Raw genomic sequence first — 11,785 nt, 5'->3', positions numbered from 1 at the left:
CTGCTGTGTGTGTGTGTGTGTGTGTGTGTCTGTGTGTGTGTGTCCCTCACTGTAAACCCACGATTAGTGGCAGAAAGCCTGACCCACTGCGGGCTGAACCGACTTACGGAGGATTGACCCGGTGGACCGGCCTGATATAGACAACCAATGTGTTTGTGTTAATCAGCGAGGACCCCAGAACAAAGAGAGCAGCACAACGGAAAGTATTTATAACGTGTTTATTACAATTATTCACATTATCACATTAAAAAGCAGCTTGGAATATGAGGTAATATTATTGTTCAAGGTGTGAACAATTCATTGAAATAAAAACACATCAATTGACTTCCGACACCAAGTGGACAGCCTTTTTTCTGTGTTCCTCAAAGCACCATGTGAACCAAGGCCCCCCCACCGACCCCCCAGCAGTAGTATTGATCTATCAAAGACCACAGCAGCAGCTGAATGTCAAAGTGTGTCTGTGGGTGAACTGTCCTTCCTCTTTCGGGCCTGACGTCCCGGTATGAAAGCAGGAATCTCCCTCCTGGGTTTGTGTGTGTGTGCGTGTGCGTGTGTGTGTGCGTGCGCGTGTCTTGACTCATATCACTCTGCTGATTCACACGCACACACACGTTTGAGTCAGCGACAGTCACTTGTTTGGACTTATTTTTCTGAAGGTGAATCATCAAAAAGAACACCCCCCCCCCCCCTTTCAGTTTCTCCCTCAAACTTTCCGGCCCTGGCAGCTCTCTCCGCTCCGGTTCCTCCGGCTCTGCTGCGGGGAAGAAGAGGAGGGGGGGCGGGGTGAGGGGCTTTGCCCAGCCCGGCCAGCGCACTCCGATCGACCGCAGAGCTCGGATCCATGGTACCGTACCATGTTCCCGGTAGACCCCTCTGTCCCGGGACCGCCTATGTAGGTCGGCTCCTTGTGTGGGCACAGTGGGGGTGGGGATCAAACCGCCGCCCCTTGTGTGTGTTACGAGGAGCTCAGAATCGCTCCTCTCCAAAGTCTGGTTGGAGGTCCGTTGTGTCCCTCAGTGTGTTCAGAACGCGGGTATGACCCGGTTTAGAGACAGCGCGGCCAGCGACTCCCCGGCCCCGGTGCGGCAGCTGCTCGGGGGGGCGGCGTGCCTCTCCTCCCCGGGCTCCAGCCTCGCCCTCTTGCTGGGAAGGAAGTCGGGCGCCACCGATGCCTTGCCCCGGCGTTTCCTAGACTGCCTCGCGGGGCTAATGTTCTCTTTGTCCTCCGCGGTCTCCCCGTCCGACCCGTCGTCCTCGCTGTCCGATTCCTCCGGGTGCGGCTCGGCGGACTTCCCCGCCGGCTGGGGCTCCTGCTCGGGCACCGGCTCCGGCAGCGCCGGTTGCTCCTCCGGGCCGCAGGCGGTCTCCATCAGCTCCTCCGTGGTCGGCTGCGCGGCGCACGGCTCGTCGCACTCCCGGGAGGAGTGATAGATGTCCCGGGCAGACCTCATGACCACGGAGAGCAGGAGGCCTCGGTGGAGTCTCAGTCCGCCTCTCTGCGCCCGGGAGGCGTACAGCTTGCTGATCGACACGGCCAGGATCCGCCTGGCTTCGGCGTTCACCTCCATAGCGGTCGTGGCGTTCATTGTTTCTTTTCTTCTTTCGTCGTATGCGTAATTACGCACGGTTGTTTTGGGCACGTTACGAGCTTTGGCTTCTGGTTTGAGGTCGGTGTTTTCAGGCCGGACTCCGGCTCTTCATCGCGTGTCGCGCTCTGAGGAATGAGAGCGTGGAAGCAGAAGGGTGTGTTTTATTTCCCCTTTGACGTAACACGGACTTCATTCCTCTGTAAGTGACAATCAGGCGCCGCCCACACCTGCTGTAGCTGCAGCGCACGCGCGCGCACACGCCATCTGTTCCGTCTACCGTTTTCCCATAGTTGATCTCTTTTACTATTTACATCTTCTGAATTAGATGCATTCAATCTCATTAGGGTTATATTCGATGTTTTATTTTTATGTTGTTTTATGTTGATCTCTCATCCACTTTTCATTAGTTTTCGTATAAACTTGAAGGGGATGTTTTGTGTGAATCAATCTGAACTAAGTAAAAAACACACACCGAGTAATTATCATTATGAGACATATATTCCTGTAAAGCCGCGTTCCTTTAGTATAAACACGTTTTTGTTGAAGTCTCGTGGGGGACATTCTTCATCCTTCAGTCACATCGTGTCCTAAAATAGAAGCCCACGATAACAAGGAAGAGAATCGATCTAACGCGCGGTGTTTGGGGAAGTGATCCGCCGAGAGAGATTGTGAGGGGTTACATTATTACATTATGACGTAATGACCTAATGACTTTATGACTTATGAAGGTCCCTGTCTACATTCCTGGGAAATCAATCCAAGAGGGAGAAGGGACGTCCAACGTCTCTCTCTCTCTCTCTCGTTCACAAAAACACACGACGTCATTCACTCGCGTGCTCAGCCTCCATATATGGTCTATCCGGTTGTAGCGTGTGCGCGCACAGTGGAAAATCCATGAAGCGAACGCGCAACCGCAGCTCTCCTTCCGCCTCTACTCGCCTTCTCCTCAGTGCACGCGGGCACAGCGGTGATTGCGTCACCTCTACACCATATATGGAGATGTCACCGGGGAAGTTTTTCTTTTTGATCTATTTGCAACCTATTTTGGGCTTTTTATTAGAAAATTCAGATTGATTTAATTTTTGTATACTTTGATGTTGTATTTTCAAACAATCGTGACACTATTATGGCAATATAAGTAGAAAAGCAAAAGAATATCTGACTGCAGTTTACAAAAAATGATTCTTCACCTGCCCCCCCCCCCCCCCCTTTTGGATCATCTTCAGCCTGTCACAGTGAAGTGAATAACTGTTTATTCACTTTGGAACCATCAATCAGCAGCAGCAGCACGGCCATCGATGCTGTCAGATGCTGTAAAAACATGCACGACGTAACCATGGAAACCACACGACATGACGTGACACAGTAAAGGAGGCCAATAATTATGAGAGATGTCACAGAATAATAACACTCGTGATGAAAATCAGAAAGCATCAAATGGCCAAACGTCTCGTGACTCACGTCATAACTGATTTAAAATAATGAGACAAAGTGATTTATTCTACCTTGTGTGTGTGTGTGTGTGTTTCAAACACAACCCTTTGCACCTTTGTGCTTCAGACAGAGTGTACTAAACATGACTTCGCTGCAGGTCTGTACCTGAGCCGGTCGCCATGGCGACAGTGTTTTGTGTGTGGTTACACTGCCTGGGCCAAATGGGCGTCCTTGTGTGTGTGTGTGAGCAGGCCACAGGGCGGGGCCTACACTACAAACAGAGGAGGGAGGACCGGGAATCGACCCTATCGCCACAATACGACACCGAAGAGGAGGAAGGAGACTGTTTTATTGTTCCATCTAAAGGTGCAAGTTCCTGATCCTTCATTTTTAGTTTCTCATCTAGAAAAATGTTACATAACTGTCATGCAGTTTAAAGCTGCAATCTGTATTCCTTCATCAATAATGTTTCATACGCTGCAGTCTATGTAGTGACCAGCAGGGGGCGACTCCTCTGCTCCCATAGACGTCTATGAGGAAATTACTCTACTTCTGTGTAGTGACCAGCAGGGGGCGACTCCTCTGCTCCCATAGACGTCTATGAGGAAATGACTCTACTTCTGTGTAGTGACCAGCAGGGGGCGACTCCTCTGCTCCCATAGACGTCTATGAGGAAATGACTCTACTTCTGTGTAGTGACCAGCAGGGGGCGACTCCTCTGCTCCCATAGACGTCTATGAGGAAATGACTCTACTTCTGTGTAGTGACCAGCAGGGGGCGACTCCTCTGCTCCCATAGACGTCTATGAGGAAATGACTCTACTTCTGTGTAGTGACCAGCAGGGGGCGACTCCTCTGCTCCCATAGACGTCTATGAGGAAATTACTCTACTTCTGTGTAGTGACCAGCAGGGGGCGACTCCTCTGCTCCCATAGACGTCTATGAGGAAATGACTCTACTTCTGTGTAGTGACCAGCAGGGGGCGACTCCTCTGCTCCCATAGACGTCTATGAGGATCTGACTCTACTTCTGTGTAGTGACCAGCAGGGGGCGACTCCTCTGCTCCCATAGACGTCTATGAGGAAATGACTCTACTTCTGTGTAGTGACCAGCAGGGGGCGACTCCTCTGCTCCCATAGACGTCTATGAGGAAATGACTCTACTTCTGTGTTGTGACCAGCAGGGGGCGACTCCTCTGCTCCCATAGACGTCTATGAGGAAATGACTCTACTTCTGTGTAGTGACCAGCAGGGGGCGACTCCTCTGCTCCCATAGACGTCTATGAGGAAATGACTCTACTTCTGTGTAGTGACCAGCAGGGGGCGACTCCTCTGCTCCCATAGACGTCTATGAGGAAATGACTCTACTTCTGTGTAGTGACCAGCAGGGGGCGACTCCTCTGCTCCCATAGACGTCTATGAGGAAATGACTCTACTTCTCTTGATTTATTCCCTTAAATGATCTGTGTGAAAGAACACAGTGATCCATTTAAGCTACTTTTGTCTATTCATACAATAGATATATATGGAAATAACTGAAACGGATCACTTAGGAACATGTGGTAGCTGCACATTTGGAACCGTGTCCAGTTGGGCCTGTTTCTCAGGTCTGAAGTGGGCCAGCCGGTTTGATCCGTGACAGGCCCATGTTTGTTGTGCTCTTCAGTCGCATCCTGGCATCCGCTTGCAGTTAGCGGGGTGACGTGTGCATGTGTGTGTGTGTGTGTGTGTGTGTGTGTGTGTGTGTGTGTGCTTCTCTTCCTTCTGGGAAGCAGCTGCACGTAACTTCTCCTCTAAAAAGCAAACAACCCCAAAAGACCCAGCGTCTCTCCTCTCTTTCATTCCTTACAGACTGAGTGCAGCACAGATGAAGGTGGCTCCTCTGGACAGGGAGCACTTGAAGGCGTCATGGAGGAATGGCTCAGTCTATTTTTGGCCCCCGTCGCCTCTCTGACTGTTTCCACCTGCTCGGTGACTCTTTCTCTTTCATTTTGCCTCGGGTCATTTCAACAGCCATTGTTGCCTTCTTCAGGTTTTAGAAGATGACTCTCAGATCTGCAGTCAGCTCAGCTGAACAGTCTCACAGTGATAAGTAATAAATGATCTAAATATCTAAAGCCTGTTTCCTATTTGACCAAAAAACATGAACTCACAGAAAAGTGATTCACGGGACGAATGACTCACTGCAGGGAGACACCTCTAAGTGAATATATACCTTCATACACAGCTTAGTGAATTAAGTAAAACTTGTACTGATATGTAGCAAGACTAACTTAAACTTGCATACAAAACAATACCAAATTAAATGTGTTCATATTGTTGGTGTATTGATTACGACAACCAGACAATAGAAACACACCCGACACACCCGACACAAGGACTCACACCTTCTTATATTAACCTTCCAAAGGGCAAATGAAAGTTGATTTTGAGCAACCGTTGGGCCAGAGGCGTCCTCTAGTGGGCTGCGCAACGCCAAATAGCGAGATTCAATAAGTACAAACTCAAAATGCATCACTTCAATGATGACACATCGCCTGCAGAGAAAAACTCGTTCAGTCAGCTAATGTTCCAACATGAACACATGAAATGTGAATTAATTATAGCAAGCAGACGCTATTTATTAAGATCATCACAGCACATTATTATTCATTTTTTTACACTCTTTCTCTTACATCAGAGGTCATTTTGTTCAACAAAATCAAATTTGACTGCAACTTTCACACGAGGGGTCCCAAGACCAGGGCCCCCCCATCAGGTAACAATGGTCCCAATCTCCCATTTTCAAGATTAAAACTGTGATCAAGTGGTGCATCTGTAGACGTGAGGACTTCAGGGATCTGGACAAACGCTCAAAAACCAAAAACCTCTGAGCTTTAGAAGACGCTCCAATAAAAGCTGAGTAGAAAATGACATTTAATGTGATGTTACATTTCTGACTCCTTTCATCTGTGTTTGAAGAGCAACCTTTTAAAACTCTGGCTGGGATTTTTCACAGGAAGTGAAGGAGGAAGGGAGGGGAGGAAACAGGACGAAGAAGGGAAGGAAGGATGTGGACAGGGTGGGACAGAAAGGACATCTGCAAAGAGAGAGAAGCCGTATTGGAGGATTTGCTGAGTTTGCTGTTTTCTTCCTGATTGATCCTGTCGGCCTTCTTTGTGTCCCGTATTGATCTACGTGCTGTCAGACCGATTCAATTCCATCAGAAGAGTGACTGCCAGCATGATGAATGTTAAGAAACGTTTCTATACTATACTATAACTACCAGGCACAGGCCCACGCGCCTCAAGTGTCACTGGGGGCCCCACAGTGTGCCAGCAACCAACCAGGTAAATACAGCCATTAAAAAAAACGTTGAATGACTCAAAATGACCACAAAAAGGCAAAAACAAAAAACAACCAAAAACCCCACTAAATACTCACAGTGATTATAGAAAGAGTCAATACAACGACAAAAAGACACAAAATAGATACAATGAGACACAAAGTATCTACAAAGACATAAGACTCAAAACTTCAACAAAGAAATGATTACAAAGATACTCAAAGGTACAAAAAGATACTCAAAGGAACACAAAGATACTCAAAGGAGCTACAAGATACTCAAAAGAGCTACAAAGATACTCAAAAGAGCTACAAAGATACTCAAAAGAGCTACAAAGATACTCAAAGGAACTACAAAGATACTCAAAAGAGCTACAAAGATACTCAAAAGAGCTACAAAGATACTCAAAAGAGCTACAAAGATACTCAAAAGAGCTATAAAAATACTCAAAGGAACTACAAAGAAACTCCAAATAAAATAAAAAAGGGGCTTAACAACTATAAGTCGGGACTTCTGGCTCCTTTCTAGGAAAGGTTGTAGTTATTTGGAGAAAGTCCTACGGCAAACTGGCAGTGGCGTAACCATGGCAACTAAACATATGTGTGACAGATGTGTACCATTAACCTCCCTCTTCTCCATTCCTCCACATTTCCAGTCTGCCGCCCTCCTTTCTTTGATTATTGAACCCGTCTCGCACACCAACTTCAACCCAGAACCAAAATCTCATCATTTCGGTTTGTTGATTCACTTTTTTTTCAAAACTCATACTTTGCTCTTAATATTTATACATTTTACCCTTAATTCACTAGACAAAAATAATGAAGATAAAAATACAGAAAGACAATCAGCCCTGTCAGTGGTAAATATTCACAAACAGTTTGACAGAAAATAGAACCAATTCTGGCGAGAGCTTTGCAGATTTGTTATGGACCTTAAAGACGTTACATTTTTATTTGGTATTTGGCGTCTCTGGTTTAGTTTATATGTTTAAACTAATGTCCATCATACTATTGCAATGTGTTATTGCATATGTACCAACCCCCTTCACCCAAGTATTTGCGTGTGTAACTTTCTCGGCAATAAATCGTTTCTGATTTAAAAAAAGAGAAACAGCGCTGTCGGTCCACTGCGCATGCGCGCAGAGGAAAGCGGAAGTAAGCATCATGTCGACAGAGGACCCGTTTTTCGTCGTGAAGGGGTAAGAGACGGACACATTAAGACATCAATGCGCAGGTATCTCGACCCCCTCCACGCAGGTGTAACACCTGGAGCTGAGCGAGACAGCGGAGCGGACGTCGTCCCTCTAAATGTACAGTTGCACCGGCCAAGTTGCGGCTAAAGCTAGCTGTAGCTAGCTAGCATGGGGCGCTACCCAGCGGCCGCCACTTTGTTGACGTTTTGTTTTAAAGAGTCAAGAGGGCGACATCCCCCCCCCCCGGGGCTCAGTGTGGGTCCGCTGGCCGGCGGGTTGCAGGGCGGGTTCGGGTTGAAGCTCCACAACGACGCCAACGTGGAGCGGTTGTGTTTGTTTTGGTTAACGGGGGCGGCAGGGGGGGGCGGAGCTATGTAACTTAACTGAGAAACTTAATTAATGTCTGTCCCCCCCTCCCTCCCTCACTCCCAGGGAGGTGCAGAAGGCCCTGTCCCGTGCCCGGGCCCTGTTTGATAGATGGGAGGAACTGTTGCAGGACGGGACGCAGGTGAGCTTCTCCTCCCGAACCGAGCAGGAGGATCCGCCCACCCACATGACGGCAGACACGTGACTAGGGCCGCGAAATTAACGGGAATTTTGGGGGTAATTTAACTGTTTTTACCTCGTCATGGGCAGACATGCAAACATGTCTAATACAACTTTTAAAAACGACATTTTGTGAGTAGAACAATAAAGGTGTATTACCTATGACCCCCCCCCCCCCATGTTCTCCTGCCCCTTTGCAACCCTACACGTGACTCAAATCAACCAATCAAAATATGGTTCACCCCCAACATGTTGTTGCTTTAAGTCTGGATGAAATGCCCCCAAACGCTCCCGAACACCACCCATGTCTCTGTGTCTCCACGTCTCTGTGTCTCCATGTCTCTGTGTCTCCATGTCTCTGTGTCTCCATGTCTCCGTGTCTCCATGTCTCTGTGTCTCCATGTCTCTGTGTCTCTGTGTCTCCACGTCTCTGTGTCTCCATGTCTCCGTGTCTCCATGTCTCTGTGTCTCCATGTCTCTGTGTCTCCACGTCTCTGTGTCTCCATGTCTCTGTGTCTCTGTGGTTGGACGGAGAAATCTGCCCAGTTGACCGTTTGTACCTGCTGCCTGTGGCCTGCAGGTGAGTCGGGACGAGCTCGAATGGAGCGCCAACGAGCTGAGGAACTGCCTGAGGGCCATCGACTGGGACCTGGAGGACCTCAGTGAAACCATCAGTATCCCCCCCCCCCATCTGTCCACTCATTAAACCTTCTGAGGATCAGTAAACAAAAATCACAGACCTTTCATTTTTAAACCTCTTTGTCTCCATAAATCCTGTTGGCTGCTGTTAATAAACGAGTCTACGGTGATTATCAGTTCCTGAGGGCTGCAGAGTCTTTCTAGTCGGCTTCCTTAACCTGCTCAGGTATCGTGGAGTCCAACCCGGGGAAGTTCAGACTGGCTGACAGCGAGCTTCAGGAGAGGAGAGGCTTTGTGGAGCGGACCAGGACATCCGTCCAGGTAACGGGACAAAGAAGAAACGTGTGTGTGACATTTCATCTGATGGCCTAAAAGAGAAGTTACCAACACGGTCACTTGTGTCGATTGTGTGTGCAGGAGATGAAGGATCAGTTGTCCAGCCCTTCTGCTGTGGCTCAGGCTGAGAAGAAGAACAGAGAAGTTGGTTAAAGTTCACGCACACATTGTGTAATCGGAGAAACACACTTGAGATTTTAAGGTTTTAATAAACTGCGTCTCGTCGTCCACGTTGTTTCTCACATGAAGCGTGTTCTCTGCAAACAGTACGCACACTGTGTTACCTTCCACTAACCGTGTGTGTGTGTGTGTGTGTGTCCAGGCACTGCTTACATCCTCGGGTCAGGACCGGTCAACGGGGCTGGAGGCCCATCTGGTGTCTGCTAACTCCAAGTTCCTCCAGGAGCAGCAGGAGCAGCAGCAGGTAAAGGAGCCAATGAGGGTCTCGATGAGATGAGATGAATGGGACCACGTCTGTCAGAGATCAACAACCTCTACGTGTGTATCTTGACGATGAGGTGTGTGTGTGTGTAGCTGATCGTGCAGGAGCAGGATGAGCAGCTGGAGTTGGTCTCAGGCAGCATCAGAGTCCTCAAAGACATGTCGGGACGCATCGGGGACGAGCTGGACGAGCAGGCCGTGTGAGTGGACACGATGCAGGACGCAGCGTTTATATATGTGCTTTATATTATGGTTCAAGTCTTCAGCACAGTACGATGCTCATTCAGTGAGTGACGGTCCATTTCTTCTTCTTCTTTAAATACAAACAGCATGTTGGGCGACTTCGGGGACGAGATGGACCAGACGTCGTCTCAAATGGACTCTGTCCTCAAGAAGCTGGAGAAGGTGTCTCACATGACCAGCAGTAAGCGCTCTCTCACACACACACATACACACACACATACACACACACAAGCTGTGTCTCAAAGTGGCTAGGCTGCATCCTTAAGGACGCTAGGCAGCAACCTTAAGGACACTAGGCTGCATCCTTAAGGACACTAGGCTGCATCCTTAAGGACACTAGGCTGCATCCTTATATAGAATATAATTCACTTGAATATCAACCAGTATAAATGCTCTAATATAATGTATAACCTCACATTTCAGTTTATGAAACCGATGTCGTGTTTTTACATTCCCGTAAGACTGGAACAAGCAGCTCTAAGTTCTAACGTTACTCCGTCATGACGCGTAAAGCTCTCTGCTGCCCCCTCAGGTCGGAGGCAGTGGTGCGCCATCGCCGTGCTCGTGGCCGTCATGATGGTGGTCCTCATCCTCATCTTCGCGCTCTGATGGCGGCGAACTCTGACACCGTCGGACCACACTCGCCAACACCCCTGCCCCCCCCCACGTCCTGCTTAACCGGTGGTGTTATGATGTCATCAGTGCGTTTGGGACAGTAATGGTACTCAATAGGGGGGGGGGGGGGGTCAGGTTAAAACTCAAATCTGCATAAAGAAATCAAGATACTTCTACGTCTATAAATCCGTGTATTTGTACTTGTAGAAACAAACAAACAAACAAACAAATAAAGGTCAGGAAGCTCGTCAGGACGAACTTCTGAAGGAGGAGCTGCTGGTATTTGATGGCAGATGGGAGCAGTCTGGGGGGGGGGGCAGTATTGCCTTAAATCTATTTTTATATGATGTAAATGTGCAGTATGTGTATGTGCCTACATGGGGGGGGGGGGGGGGGTCTGCTTTTTTTTATGTCTCTAAACCCCCCAGAAATCAGCAAACAAAATGCAATTCTTGGAATGAGAAGCTGGGGGGGGGGGGGTGGTTGCTGGGCAGGATGTGTCCTCAAGTCCCACATCCAGGAGGACGGCGCCCTCTGCTGGAGGCGGCGTGCTGCGTGGTTCCTTTGTGTCATTCCAGGTGACACCACCCACGCGTTTTTACACCATCAACAGTCCCCCAACAGACCAGGTCTACAGGACCAGGTCTACAGGACCAGGTCTACAGGAAATCAATTGTTACTTATTATGTTTTTATTGTAATTAAATATCCTGTCCCCTCTGAACAGGGACGCTTTATTACACTTAACCAAACTTTGTGTCTTAGCTTTCTTCATTTTATGTGCAATGCTTTATTGTCCGTCTCCTTGACGACGGGGGGGCGAGTGCTTTAAACGCGTCTCCTGCGTTTCTACGGCTTCTTCTAGCGACAAACGGACAAAAAGGGATTTATGACTTTTCACAAAACACTACATGAAGAATAAATGGAACAAAGACCACGTGGTTTTCTGGAGTCATTAAAAGGATTCGGTTTGCTTTTAAAAGCACAAATTAAAGTCATAATATGAACTTTTGAAAAGTTAATCATTTCTTGAAGTGATTTTTTTTAGTGAGTCAATGATTTCTATGAGAACAGGTTATACTGTATAGGAAGATGAATCATTGTAAAAAATGATAGTTTGTCAAAGTAATTTTACGGAAAGCCCCCGTAAAATTACATCCAAATAGTTTCAAGAAATTCAAACTAAGTTCTTGAATAGTCATCAAATGAATGATGTGTAGTTTACGTGTAGTCAGGATCCAACATTTAGGCCTCAATGCTTTCACTCAAAGACCTTTTTGTACAGTTTGTTAAAAAGCTTTTATTAAGATCTTCAGCTTTGTCCTCGCGTCGTGTTTCTTTCTCTTTACAGTAGTTAATGTGCAATTATCTTTATTACTGGGTCACAGTCAGGGATTCACACAGTTATTGGCACTTGGATCACATGGG

General features: G+C 47.7%; 2 protein-coding genes across 2 annotated transcripts; one reads left to right on the top strand and one right to left on the bottom strand.

The window, feature by feature from the left end:
* Positions 1–204: 204 nt before the first annotated feature.
* LOC119218041 (immediate early response gene 2 protein) lies at positions 205–1,776 on the bottom strand. The gene has a single exon (XM_037472172.2). The coding sequence runs from the start codon at positions 1,584–1,586 to the stop codon at positions 1,023–1,025; it is 564 nt and encodes a 187-aa protein (XP_037328069.2). The 5' UTR covers positions 1,587–1,776; the 3' UTR covers positions 205–1,022.
* Positions 1,777–7,467: 5,691 nt separating this feature from the next.
* Positions 7,468–10,732, top strand: LOC119218023 (syntaxin-10). Its single transcript, XM_037472149.2, has 9 exons — positions 7,468–7,544; positions 7,971–8,046; positions 8,665–8,758; positions 8,950–9,044; positions 9,141–9,203; positions 9,382–9,483; positions 9,594–9,700; positions 9,830–9,924; positions 10,276–10,732. Exons 1-9 carry the CDS (start codon positions 7,510–7,512, stop codon positions 10,350–10,352), a joined length of 744 nt encoding a protein of 247 aa, XP_037328046.1. The 5' UTR covers positions 7,468–7,509; the 3' UTR covers positions 10,353–10,732.
* The last annotated feature ends 1,053 nt before the right edge of the window (positions 10,733–11,785 follow it).

The sequence above is a fragment of the Pungitius pungitius genome, unplaced genomic scaffold (genome assembly GCF_949316345.1).
Source record: "Pungitius pungitius unplaced genomic scaffold, fPunPun2.1 scaffold_127, whole genome shotgun sequence".
In the NCBI taxonomy this organism is placed as follows: Eukaryota; Metazoa; Chordata; class Actinopteri; order Perciformes; family Gasterosteidae; genus Pungitius; species Pungitius pungitius.
Note: the sequence above shows the minus strand (reverse complement) of the source record. Positions and strands in the feature narration are given on the sequence as shown.